Genomic DNA, 14,006 nt, shown 5'->3' with positions numbered 1-14,006 from the left:
AGAATTTCCTCCGGGAGCAATAAAGGATCTTGCCGATCGCGCAAAACCCTCTCTATATGAAATTCTCTTCTTATAATTTGCGCACGGATATCAATTGGTCGCTCATTCATGAACGGTGAAGCCATGACTGAATGAATTCCATGCACTGACACTGATTAAGTGTGTGAGCTAATCCTTGTTTACACAGAATAAACCTGCTCCAAGCAGGTTTGAGGATTTGGATGTGTTGCTATGACAACACATCCAGCAAGAGTTTTGAAAAACCGACAGATCCAGGATCACGCCAAATCGTCAACAATTACATCTGGCTAAACGAGTAATCCACGTATGAAAAATACCCCCCTGGTGTGCAAATAAAATCATAGCCTTTGTGATCAATTGGGATGATTTTTAGAAAGGGCCTGGATATTTCAAGAGAGATGGTCTTCATCTTAACTGTAGAGGGTACTTTGTTTTATCCCAAAATATGGCAGCAAAACTGACTAGCTGACTGATCAAAGCACCATCCAGACTATAGTCTTGTGCTTTTCAATTACACACAGTTGTTTATCCCACCTGTTACTATCCTGTAGCTGTTATCGATAATACCTGTTGTGGGGCATCTTATAAATTTAGTCATGAAGCAAACCTTAAATTACTTAAGAACCAAAATGTGTGTGTATATATATATATATATATATATATATATATATATATATATATATTTGTTTTTTACTGTACAGGCTGGAAAATGACATTGGGCATACAGGCAATGGCCCTTGCCTTGTTTAGTCCTTATTTATCAATTTAATTCCAGTATGTACAGAAATGTGCTGACAGTACTCCATCATTATATAAAGAAGTAAGATATAGTGTCCCGCAAGGCTCAGTATTGGAACCTTTACTGTTTTCACTTTACATAATTCCATTGGGATCTGTGAGAGGGACTTTAAAGTCACAGTGCTTATGGGCAACTTCAAAACACAGCAAGAGAGAAAAGAATGGGAAGTTAAACTTATGCTAAAATTTAATACATTACAACATGGCTTGAATAAAGACAAGAGTTTTATGGCCAGATATGAGGATTGTTTACATCTCTCAGAATGACAGACAACCTGTCTACAGATCCACATTGTTTTGAAAAACTCATTACAAACTTCAAAAGACTTTGTTGGACAATTATCTTATCGAAAGATCTTGACCATACATTGTTCTTCTCTCTCTTGTTAAATTAACCCTAGCCTGAATGAATCTATTAATTTTTTACATTTCAAATTTCTCATTTAAAGATTTACCAATGTTGTTTCTTGTCCTAGAGTGTGTATATAAACACAGGGAACTCCAGTTTCTGTATTACATGTTGCCTGAAGAAGGGACCTGAGTTGCCTCGAAAGCTTGCATATTGTAATCTTTTTAGTTAGCCAATAAAAGGTGTCATTTTGCTTGGCTTTTCTCTAGATCTATAATTATAAAACATAACTTTAATTTTCACTCGTATGTAGATGACACCCAGTTATACCTTTCTTTTCTTGGCCAAATGACATTTCTCAGATGTTGTCCTTAATTAGATGTGTTAGTGAATTAAAGAAGTGGATGGATGAGAATTATTTGACTTTAAACACAGATAAATTATTAGAGGGAAAGATGCTGATTACAACAATATTTTTTCATTAACTCAGTTGGAATCACTAGTAGTTTTACTGAATCAGTTCACAATCTATGCATTATCTTTGCATGTCATTTAAAGTGCGTGTTACAAAACTGTTCAAAACATGTTTCTTCCCTGTTAAAAATGTTGGGAAATTAAGGTATTGTCTATATATGCAGAATACTGAGAAATTAATTCTTGCATTTATTTCTAGTAAGTTTGGCTACTGAAATGCGGTGTAAACTGGATATTCAAATTGTTCTTTATACTGCTTTCAGTTAATTCAAAATACTGTTGCAAGAATTATTACAAGAACAAGAAAATATGAATATATAAGTCCAGTTCTTAAATCCTTACACTGGCTTTAGGTTAGGTTTAGGGCAGATTGGAAAGGTCTGCCTGCTATATGCCCCTTCGGTCTCAGCTTTAAAATCCCAGCTGAAGATTCACTGTTTCAGTTCAGCATTCCTTGATTATAGCTGCTGATTAGCTGTGCATACTGCATCTCTGGTGTTTGTCATTAGTAAAAAAACATAAGTAATATGATGTTTATAATTTGTTACAAGTAATATGATGTTTATAATTTGTTACTAACCCTTACCTACTCTGTTTCTTTTCTTAGTACTCACATGTGACACTTAAAGCCACTGCCCTACTGCCAAATTGTTTGCCCGCCTATGGAAAAGTCATCTCTGATAAAGGAGTATTGGAATCATTGGATAGAAGGGACCTTGTTGGCCAAGGTCTCCTGAACTCTGTACAAATCTGAATCCTCATATGTGATATACAGTAATCTACTCCTGTATTTTGCTTTGTAGCTTGTACTATTACTGTTGTACTATTGTATTATATTCCTGAGGTGGCAATGATAGATTGGCCTTCTAGATCTGAGGAGTACTTGTGTTCTGTTTTGTGTATTGTATTTACTTCATTTTTTGACACCCATTGCATGCCCAACCTACGCGGAAAGGGGTCTCTCTCTGAATTGCCTTTCCCAAGATTTCTTAAATTTTTTCCTTACTAGGGTTTTTTTCAGAGTGTTTTCTTATCTTCTTTTTTCGAGTCAAGGCTTTTGGTGTCAAAAACAGGGCCTATTAAAGCCCATTAAGGCACTCCTTGTGTGATTTTGGGCCACACAAAAAATTAACTGTTGTTGTTGTTGTTGTAAAGTGGTAGAACTGATGCCAACTTGCCAACTTAACAATCCATCAAAATATCATTGATAGATTTATAGGCTGTGTAAAACATATGATGCTTATTTACTCTAGCTTAAAAAGATAAACAATCCCTTTAGTATATGAAAGTACAGTACAATATAATCATCAGTCCAGTTATGCGCCATGTTTACACATATATCAAGTACTTAATTTATATACTGAATTTTAAAAAGTGTAAGAAATATTTTTATTTTCCTACCCTAAAAAGAGAGGGACACTACTTTTAAAATCACCTACTCCTGAAAATATTACTCTCACTGTAACCCTTTGCTTTCAGTGTTTAGCCAATTTTGTACTCACCTACGCATCATGCCTTGAATTCTACCTTCTTTGAGTTTGATCACTAAGCCTTCATGTGACACCTTATCAACTTCTGAAAATCCAGATTAATAAAATCTTAGGCCCCGCATTTGTTGGTTCCTCATAGAATTCCAGCATATTGGTAATACATGACCCTCCCTATCTAAACCAATGTTATTTGCTAATGCACTTGTACTTGACAGGTGCTGCTTGATCTTTTCCGTAATAATTGGTTTCCTTAGTTCAATGTACCTGGCATTCATCAAGTCAAACTTAATGAACTCAATTCTGCATTGAGAAGTAATTAAAATGAAAAGGTTTATTTATTTCTTTTTGTGCTTGCCACACATGTACACATCCACCTACTGGAAATAAGATGAAGGGTAATCCATCTGAATATATAACTTCTTAATTGCTCACTGCAATACTACTTGTGTTCTTTCTGTCACTTAATTCATATTTAAAGGTATAATTAAGGAATTTAGGTATCACAGCTCTATATCCAACTGTGTAAAATTCCATAGTGACTATTCATAATGAAAATTCCGGTTCATGACTTGGATTAACATTAATAATTAAAAGAATTCAGAGTTGCTTTTAGAATTTTTGTTTCATCCTGAACCAACCCAGAGACATCAAGTTCATGATCAGGTGCCCTTTTGCTCCAACTGATGATATTAACAGTCATCTCTAACTGCTAAAGTAGAAAGGGTGCATAAGGCTAATATTGTCATTCATGAAAACTTGTAACAACCTCTGAGCTTGGAATGTACCATCATTTAAATGTTTTGAACCCGTTATTAATTAAAGTGAAATTGTTTTCATTCATGCATAGTGGTCCTGCTTTATGATGTCAAAGGCTGACTTTAAAGGTGACCATTCAAAAGTGAATGACTGTTTTGGAATGACAACTTTGTTGGTGTCAGGTAGACCACCTATAAGGAGATGCAAACCATTTCATTACAATTTTATGATTTCTAAATTTACTTTGAATAATAAGCATCATTTAATTTAACAAATGTAAAAAGTTTATTAAAATATTATTGATACTTAAAATTAACACACATAATTCACATGCTAACATTCACAATTCATGTTTATTACTTAAGCAAACACCATTTCCTTACCATTTTATAAAGAAACACAAATGAAATATTTAATAACAAGTTCAACTTTTGACATTATTTCCTTGAAATATTTACAATTTATATTTGCTTTTTCATGATCAGGGGTGTGGTAGGTTGAACCCATCCCAGGGTTGTTGTGGCTGGAAATTACCCTGGATAAGTCATAAGTAAGATATATAGGTTTAATTGATTTTAGTCTGCAAATAAATTGGACCTTAACATATAGACTTAAGATTTTAAGGAATGGTTATCCCAGCAGTCATGTCACATATGATGGAATATACTTGATTCTTTCCATACAGTACACATTAAGTGGTTTCTAATATATCTCAGTAGAGTTCACATATTCTTACAGGTATGTCTTCAGAGTTTGTCAATATCTAAAAAATGTTGCTGAATTCAGACTGATGTGACAGTTTGTGTACTGTATATGCCTGAAATGTATGTGTAAAAGTGTAGTCTTAGATGTCTATTAGAATCAAAGAAGTATACATTAGAAATGTTTTGAATATGGAGTTACATTTACACTCTAAAAGAACTTGACATGTGCTGATTTTCTTTCCCTGTAAAAAATTATTTGTTTAAAAGCTATAATGCATTTATTCTTTTAATTTTTCGTCCTGTGGAGGTTAAAGATGTTTTGAAGGCATTTTCCCCATTATGTGTTTTCTGGTATTGATTTCAGGTTTAAGCAATATGACATAGCATTTTGGTATAAATATACTAAAAAGCAATCCAAAACTGGAAGCTAAAATAGCAAATATTTCTACAGCTACTGTATATTTTCCAGGAGAACTGATATATGCAGGAATGAAGGTGATCCATACAGCACAGAAGACAAGCATGCTAAATGTGATGAATTTTGCTTCATTAAAGTTGTCTGGCAGCTTTCGAGCCAAGAAAGCTAACACAAAGCACATTGTAGAAAGAAATCCAATGTACCCAAGAACACAGTAAAAAGCTACAGTTGATCCAGCATCACACTCCAAAATAATCTTCTCTTTGTAATACTTCATATTCTTTATAGGAAATGGGGGCGATATAATTAACCAAAATGCACATATTAAGACTTGCACAAAAGTAAAGAAAAAAACACTTAGTCTCTGCTGCACTGGCCCAAACCATTTCATAAGATTACTGCCTGGCAGAGTTGCTCTAAAAGCCATCAAAACAACTATAGTTTTTCCAAGGACACAAGAAATGCACTGAGCAAACGTGATGCCAAATGCTGTGTGACGCAGTATACAGGACCAATCAGAAGGCTGACCGATAAATGTAAGCGAACAAAGGAAACAAAGGATTAATGAGAACAAGAGGAGAAAACTTAATTCAGAATTATTGGCTCTAACAATGGGGGTATCCTTGTAACAAAAGAAAATGATAGATATTGCAATAGTTACACAAGCCCCCAACAGTGAAACTATCATTAATATGATCCCCATTGTTTCATTGCTTGACAGGAATTCTGTTGCCTTCAAGATGCACTGATGTCTTAGTTCATGAGAAATAAATTCCATAGGACACTTAATACAATCAATGGAATCTGAAAAAAGAAAATCCAAAATTCAAGATCAATATTTGTTCCAGACCTTTAAACACTACAAATATATATTTTTTATTCTAGTGTATAAATCATTCATATTAGTGATTTCTCTAGAATGGTCCATCTAAATGTGTGACTAGTCTCACTATCAAATCATTTGTCATTCATTGTCATTTGTCAATTTTATTTTATTTTTTTACATTTAGGGTTAAGCTGAGTGTAAAAAAATACTTTTTACTTTTTAGCAGCATATTCAAAATGACCAGTAAAACAGTAAACACCACCACTGTATTTAGTTGGAGTCACTGAAAACATTTTATATATATTTGATAATATTATTTTTTATTTTGATAACCAAGGATGACAATATCTCCCGCTTCACAGAAATTAAAGAAACCTGTGATTTACATTACATTAGAAGACATTTTCAGGGGGCTGGAGCCTCTCCCACCAATACTAGACTCAAAGCTGGAATCAGCGTTGTTTGGGGCCCCAATCCCATGCATGGCCTACTTACCCACATATCCAAACTCAAACATAGCCAATTTCGAATCAACAGTTAAACTAACACTTAGGTCTTTTGGGATGTGAAAATAAAACCCCATTACAAGGAGGAAAATATACACCAACACAGATAAATATGTTATCTTCATAAGGACAATGACCAGGTAAGCATAGTGATTTAGAAGGTCACTAATGTAGTCCGGTGCAAGGCCATTTAAAGCTTTGTAGGTTATGAATAGAATTTTATATTCAATCCTGTAAGACACAGGGAGCCAGTGAAGGTGAAGCAGGATGGGTGTGATGGTTCGTGTAAGGACTCTTGCAGCAGAGTTTTGAATCAACTGGAGCTGTGATATAAGATTAGAAGGGGCACCTGCCAGCAGCGAGGTACAATAGTTGATGCAGGATGTGATAAAAGCATGGACAAGTTTCTCAGCATTAGAAAAGGAGAGGAATGAGCGAACACGGGATATGTTACGGAGGTGAAAGTAAGAAAGTTTCTTAATGTGGTTAATATGGGCGGAATAAGAAAGGGAGGAATCAAACATGACACCAAGTTTCCTTGCATCAGAAGAAGGTCTGATGAGATAATCATCAAGAGTGACTGAAAAGGAGCTCATTTTCTTAAGTAGCGCTTTAGTGCCAATTTGCAGGAGTTCAGTTTTGTTGCAATTTAATTTTAAAGAGTTCAGCTCCATCCAGGTTTTAATTTCACTGAGGCAAGTTGTGAGCTGAGAAAACTCTGATGAAGTTGCACTTTTAACATTGAAGTAGAGTTGAGTATCATCTGCATAAAAATGATAACCCAGTCCATAGCTACGAATAATATGGCCAAGGGGAAGCATATAAATACAGAAGAGAAGTGGGCCGAGGACAGAGACCTGAGGAACTCCTGGTGTGACTGGCGCTGAGCTGGATCTGCTGTTGCCAAGACTAACAAACTCTTGTCTATCATTCATATAGGAATTGAACCACTGGAGGGCAGTGCCAGAGATACTCAGCATGTTCTCCATTCTAGACAGTAGAATGTTGTGTCTGATGGTGTCAAATTCTGCACTGAGGTCTAATAGAATTAATATGCTGGTTTGTCCAGAGTCTGCTGCCATAAGCAAATCATTGGTTACCCAAAGAAGAGCAGTTTCACAGCTGTGCTGCGCCCTGAGACCAGACTGAAAGGTTTCCATTAAATTATTAGAGGTTAAGTAATTGGTGAGCTGAGAGGCTTCAACACGCTCAAGAACTTTTGACAGAAAAAGTAAGTGGGAAATAGGCCGAAAATTGTTAAGATCGTCACATGGGGGTTACAGAAGCAATTTTAAAAGTGGCTGGCACAAACCCAGTGTTGAGGGATTTATTGATTATTGTCGTAACAGTCTGGATTATGGCATGAAGGCAGGATTTAAGAAATGTGGTGATGGGGCCCAGTACACAAGTAGTTGGCCTCAACTTACAAAGCAGATCATTAACAAATGCAGATGTGACTGGTGAAAATTTAGAAAAGGAGCTGGATGGAGTGGGAAGACAGGGAAGGATATAAATGGATGATGGATTTATGTTAGTTGAAGTATTTAGATCTTTAATTTTATTTTGCGGAAAAAGTGGAGGAATTTTTCACAGACTTCAGTAGAGGAGGTAATTGGGCCAGATGCAGGTTGAAGTAATTTATTAACTACAGAGAACAAAATCCTTGGGTTATCATGGCCACTTTCTATTATTCTGCCATAATGTGTGTTCTTGGCTGCAGTTAGTGCATCCCAGTAAGCCCTTTGATGGTCAGAGAAAGCCTGGATGTGAACAATGAGGCCAGTCTTACGTGACATTCTCTCAAGGCGTCGGCCAGTTGCTTTCAAAGATTGTAGCTCTGAATTATACCATGGAGCTGAACGCTTAAAGGAAACCTCCTTATGTTTTAAAGGAGCTGTTTTATCGAGTGCTGAATGAAGGGCTGAGTTAACAAGACTATCTAGTGTTGATGGAATAGGTGAAGAACAGAAAAAGATTAGAAATGCATCCATCAAGAACAGAGGGACAGATATTTTTAAGGTTTCAGAAAGAAATTTGACGTTTACAGGTAAGAGGAGGGAGAGGTAATGAGACAGTGAAAAGCACTGCTTTATGGTCAGAGAATCACAAATCACTGCTATAAGTTGCTGACAGATAATCCAGATGTGACAGATCAGGTCCAGTATATGACCACCAGAGTGGGTGGGAAAATCAACATGCTGCACCAAGTCAAAGCAGTCTAGTAAAGGATAGGAATTAATTTCTCAGTTTACATGTAGTAATGTCAATATGAATGTTGAAATCGCCAAGAAGAATGACTCTCTGGGAAAGTGAACTTAAGTGGGTTAATAATTTAGTCAGATCAGATAAAAAAGACGCATTGTATTTTGGGGGACAATAGACAACAATAAGTGAGACAGGACCAGATTTTGTTATTAACTTAAGAGCCAGACACTTGAAAGACAATGGACCGTCAATGGGGATTCTTTTGATGTTTATATACTTTGAGAGAACTAAAACAGGACATTGTTTTGAAAATGAAAGAATGCCACTGCAGAATTAATTTTAAGAATACTAAATAGGCTTTCATATTAGCACATAGAGTATATACTCTTTACATAGCATTTAAGTTTAGATATCAATGCGTCCTCGTGAATCAATATCTTAATTTATTGAGATAACAGCATGTGGCCACTATTATGAGATAACATGTAAAAGGAATGATGAGAAAATATAGAAACGGGGAGGTTTTGTGATAAGGACTGGAATAAAAATGAAATGAACCCACTGAGCTCGTTCAATTGAACCGAGACGGCTTTATATGCTCTGTTGTTGTTTCCTATGCTCTGCAATAAAGTTTAATTCTGACTGCCTATCTGAAGACTCTGTTTATTTCTTCTGAAGAGGTTTTCTCCACGACATATTCTGTTCCAGCATCATGTGTTCTTTGTTAACAATCTCATAATAAGAAAAAAAATCTTGATTCTGAATTCTTTCATCCTGGTTCTGCACACGGATGTCTCAGTTGTCAATATGTTAAAAGTCTACCTTTTTTTTTCTAGCTGATGAGTCACTTCTCTTCATTATTACCGCCTTGTTATGCTCAACAGAGTCAGTAATTGTTATGTTTGGATATCTCTTAACAATTGCATCAAGATAAAAAGGTTTTAAAAGGTAACACTCTAGAAAATCACTCAGCAGTATTGCTAATATATTGAAGGTGTTATTTAAATATACTTTTTTAACTCAAGGTAAGAATTTGACAATAGTATGTACAAATGATCTTCATTGTTCTAACTTGCCTGTTGTGTTGCTGAACTCCCCATCAGCACAAGGTATGCAATCAAAGCAGCAGATAGGTCTTCCTTTCTGAACAGCCTTCCGAGTGCCTGGAGGACAGCTCTCACTACACACTGATTTGGGAACCTACAACCCATAAATACAGAAATTCAAATATGCATGTAATTTGAGTCTTAGCAATTAATCTAGCACAGTACAAGTCAAGTCCCAATCTACTGCAGCTGCAACTACAGTACTATAAGAATTAAGGGAATTGGTTCATGTATTAATTGATTCATTGCCTGATTTATTTTATAGAAAACTACTTGGAGGGAAAAACCTGAAACTGTATTTTAAGAATTCTACAACTCACTGAAACACTGCTTGCTCAACTGCTGAAAAGTGAGTACACAAACTGTACATCTCTGTTACAGGGTCACTTAGTGAAGCCTGACATATCTAAATAAAATTGGAATCACTAAAGGGAACCAAGATGAATGTGGGGAGCACTTCTCAGATAAAGATCCCAGTTTGGAGCTAAAAGAATCTCCAAGCAATGCAAGGCAGCAACACTCCCAAATCTAACATTATGCTATTTTCTGTAAGGTCCCCTTTTTTGTGCTATTAGGAGAAACTGAAAAATTATATAAATATTAATAAAGCAAAAATTAACACATATATGTCAGGAAAAAAACATAATTTTTGAGTGTAAAAAAGGTGTGTGGTCAGTAGAATTATTTCTATTAATTATAAATAAATTCTACATACTGCTGAAAGCAGTGAACCTCTGTGGAACAAATATTTATCAAGGTGTGAAAATTATTTAATGCTTTTGTTTTTTTTATAGCTTTGGTGTCTTTCCCTTATTTTTATTCCTTTATACTTAGCAGTACTGTATGTTAAATTTTGGTTCAACCCAAATATGTTCAATATTTAATTACGATTTCTCAAAATGTGCCTAGATTGTTGGCACCTTGTATGTTTGTGCAAAGACACTGTAGAGATATACAACATGGTAAACCCGTCTATTTTTGTCAAAGGTGTTATTCAGGTATAGTACAACTATTTCCCCTTCTATACATTTATTCTTTTTTATTACATACTTTCCAAAAATTAAACTCTTATAACCTTATTCTCTCCACCTGCCCATATGATATTCATGTTACTCATAATAAATTGTTGTCCTTCTGGCTTAGATGCATCATATAGACCAACAGATACAAATCTGGTTGCAAGATTTTCAGTTAATTGCCAATTTATTAGAGAATATTTTGCAGCGGGATCTCCATTGTAATCAAAATAGACATTTTCTTCATTTCTTGTTGTAAAATTAACTGTTTTCAGGTACTGTAGAACCTGTGAAGAAAAGTTTTCCATCTAAATAAATACCATTGTGTGAATAAAACTCAGTTTCCTTATATAGTAACCTGTAATGAGTTTACCTGCCATGGTTCTATTGGGTCCATCTTTACACATTTGATATCAGATGATTGACTTGCATTGCAGTGAAAAAGGTTGTGCAGTGCATGAGCAACAGCATACACTGCCTTGTAAACATTATTCTGTATTCTCAGCTCTGACACATCAGTATACTGATTTTTCACTTCGCTTAGGTTCTCTTGTCCAGTGCAGAGGTTTTTAGTTACGTTTTTTTCTTTAGTTGCTAAAATGCAACTGAAAACATTCTCCCAAAGCTCATTAAAGCCAGTGTTGCCAGGTGTATCGGATGGTTTCATTTTCACTAAAAAATCTTTTAAACTTGGTAGAGCAACATTTTCAATTGTAATACCGATGGACCCACCCAAAACTCTAAAGCTAGATTCTGTCGCCAGTGTTTTAGTTGAAATCCAGGATTCACTTCCTATCCACTGTCTGCCTGTAACATTCTGAAGCAATAGCTCTTTCATTAGAAATTCCATATCGATGTAAGATGAAAAAGCAACGATAACATTTGAGGTAGATTTTTTTATAATCTCCACTGTTTTAAGAAATTTCTCTCTTGGATTAGATCTGTAAATTGCTTCATAATATTCGATACAAATACCCTCCTGCTGAGCAACCTGAACAAATGTAGCCATACCATAATTGCCATAGTCATTGTCGCTTCTTATTGTTCCAACCCAAGTCCATCCAAAGTGCTTGACTAGTTGTGCAAGGGCTCTGCTTTGATAATAATCACTTGGTATTGTTCTAAAAAATGTAGGGAATTCTTTCCGATTGCTGAGACATGAACATGTTGCAGAATGACTAATCTAAACAAATAAAACGAAACAAAAACTAAAATAATTTAAATCCACTTTATCCATTTTTTGATCACACAAGAGAAAAGGCAGAGGATGTTTATGGTTACTTTATTCAAATGTGTTTTACAAGACTTTACAGTATTTGTACAATACACCAGAAGCATCCATTTCTTGCATTTTAAATTATGTCACCTTCATTTTCACCTGTAGATTTAGTAAATGTAATGCGTTAGCTTTAATAAATGTGTCTAAAAAAATCTAAAAGCTACATATAAATTAAAAGTGAGGCGCATAATAATAGCCTAGTTTGTAAAATTTCAGAATCACTGTAATTTAAAAAAATGCCTTTTCCAAAACAGCAAAAGACTGGAAATTGTACTTTGTACAAAATGTAGATGTACTATACACAAAATGTTATTTAAATGGCAAAACAAAGCAGGTGGTCTTTTTCATTTTGCACTTTACAGCTACACTTCTGCAGTGTAAATTTTAAAAATGTATAATTAAAAGTGCAGACAATGTAATATGCAAATTACAGTACTTTTTTTGTATATTTACATTCTTTTCTAAGATTTACTGTAGATATATAAAAATGTTTTTCTTACCACAGGCATTTGGAAAGGTCCAAGGGTTGTTGCAATGCCAATGGTCGGTGTGGAGCCAGACTGTCCGATTATAGCATGAACAATAGAAGATTTAGAACAGCTCATCCAAGGAGACACATCTTCTTTCTGTTCACTCACTAATGCCAGTGCTGCTCGGATTGCCAAAGGTACTGAGCCACAGGCATCATACAATTTATAACCCAGAGAAACACCAGGAAGCAGATGCGTGTTGTTATTAATTTCATCAATCGCAAAAATCATAGTAACTCCAGTCTGAAATTGTTTCAAGTTTATGCTGAAATGATAAAAATGCTAATCAGTTAAGAAAATTAAACAAATAAAGAATTAAAAAATAAAAAAGAATGTTAGGTGTTTTAATATTTTGGAAACAATCAAATTAATATTAAATGATGCAATTCAGCATCAAGAGAAACTCAGTTTATTCAGCTGCATTTGATGCAAGGCAGGAAACAAACCTAGACATTGTGTCAAAACCAAAAAATAATAACAATACATTTGCAACAGCTTATTTATTATTTTCAAAAACATCTCAAGAACAGGTCATTTATTGTTTTCAAACCTCAGTTATTTTTCATTTCATATACAGTTAGTTTTGTTAGTTTTCAAACCAAAAGCAATCCCATATTTAGTGCTATTTTATTTATTAATTGAAAAATTGAAATATATATGCTAGAGTTCTGTACTTACTCTTTGCATTTTTGAGATTCAGGCATATTTTTAAATGTTGGATTGACACTTATAAAATTGTCATGAAATGAAAATATTCCTCCAATTGATATATCACCTTCTTTTGCAAGCAAAGGCAGTTCATGTCCTCCTTGTAAATGACAAACAGGCTCTTCTGCCTTTGATAAAAGTCCGCTTATTACAACAAGCAGAAAGAGCATTTCAGAAAACATCAGAGTTGTGCAATGAAAAGGCTGATGCCAGCTGCATTTATATACATCAGCCTGAGCTATTGCTTTATTGGTTAAAGGATTAATTCTCAAAGGTAATTTGATTGTCTGATGTTGCCTTGGATTTTAAAACAACAGTGAATGTATTAGTAAGAATAACATCCAAAGATACACTATCAAAGCATGCTTCACATATATGGCGGAAACTAATTCTTTTTTTGTTGTTTTAGTGTGAGAAATTTCATACTTACCTTAAAATATTTCACAAGCAAATTGACAAATTGCTCTGATGTGTATGCTACATATTTCTCTATGCTGCATTTTTCTCTATTTAATACCAATATTCATAGTATTCTATTACATTTAAAATTTAATAATGCCAGTCATAAAATGTTGAAATATAAAGTAATATTGACAATTAGGATGTATCATGTATTGGGGCTTCCATATACAGTTTGTCAGAGAGACAGAAATTAGTAAAAACCTTTAAAAAATCAAACCTTTAATGAAATCACTGATACAGTTAGTGCTACTATGCTCAGATTTCAGAGATCTGCCTTCAAATCCTGGTCTTTGGCATTCATTGGGTTGTGACTTAATGCTCTCACCATGTTTCCTCTGGGTACACTGGCTTTCTAGGA

At 34.6% G+C, this 14,006-nt stretch overlaps 1 protein-coding gene across 1 annotated transcript; it reads right to left on the bottom strand.

Annotated features, from left to right (window-relative positions):
- Positions 1 to 4,781: 4,781 nt before the first annotated feature.
- Positions 4,782 to 13,360, bottom strand: LOC114643371 (extracellular calcium-sensing receptor-like). The gene is made up of 6 exons (XM_028791961.2): positions 13,157 to 13,360; positions 12,449 to 12,743; positions 11,043 to 11,852; positions 10,729 to 10,956; positions 9,624 to 9,747; positions 4,782 to 5,814 (listed from the first exon to the last, which is right to left on the bottom strand). Exons 1-6 carry the CDS (start codon positions 13,354 to 13,356, stop codon positions 4,901 to 4,903), a joined length of 2,571 nt encoding a protein of 856 aa, XP_028647794.2. The 5' UTR covers positions 13,357 to 13,360; the 3' UTR covers positions 4,782 to 4,900.
- Between the last annotated feature and the right edge of the window lie 646 nt (positions 13,361 to 14,006).

This window comes from Erpetoichthys calabaricus, chromosome 2, assembly GCF_900747795.2.
Source record: "Erpetoichthys calabaricus chromosome 2, fErpCal1.3, whole genome shotgun sequence".
NCBI lineage: Eukaryota > Metazoa > Chordata > Cladistia > Polypteriformes > Polypteridae > Erpetoichthys > Erpetoichthys calabaricus.
Note: the sequence above shows the minus strand (reverse complement) of the source record. Positions and strands in the feature narration are given on the sequence as shown.

Coding starts and splice junctions, on each gene's coding strand:
- LOC114643371 (XM_028791961.2), bottom strand. CDS start 13,356: ATGCTCTTTCTGCTTGTTGTAATAAGCGGACTTTTATCAAAGGCAGAA. Junction 12,744..13,156: donor GAATCTCAAAAATGCAAAGA/GTAAGTACAGAA, acceptor TTATCATTTCAG/CATAAACTTGAAACAATTTC. Junction 11,853..12,448: donor GACCTTTCCAAATGCCTGTG/GTAAGAAAAACA, acceptor TTATTTGTTTAG/ATTAGTCATTCTGCAACATG.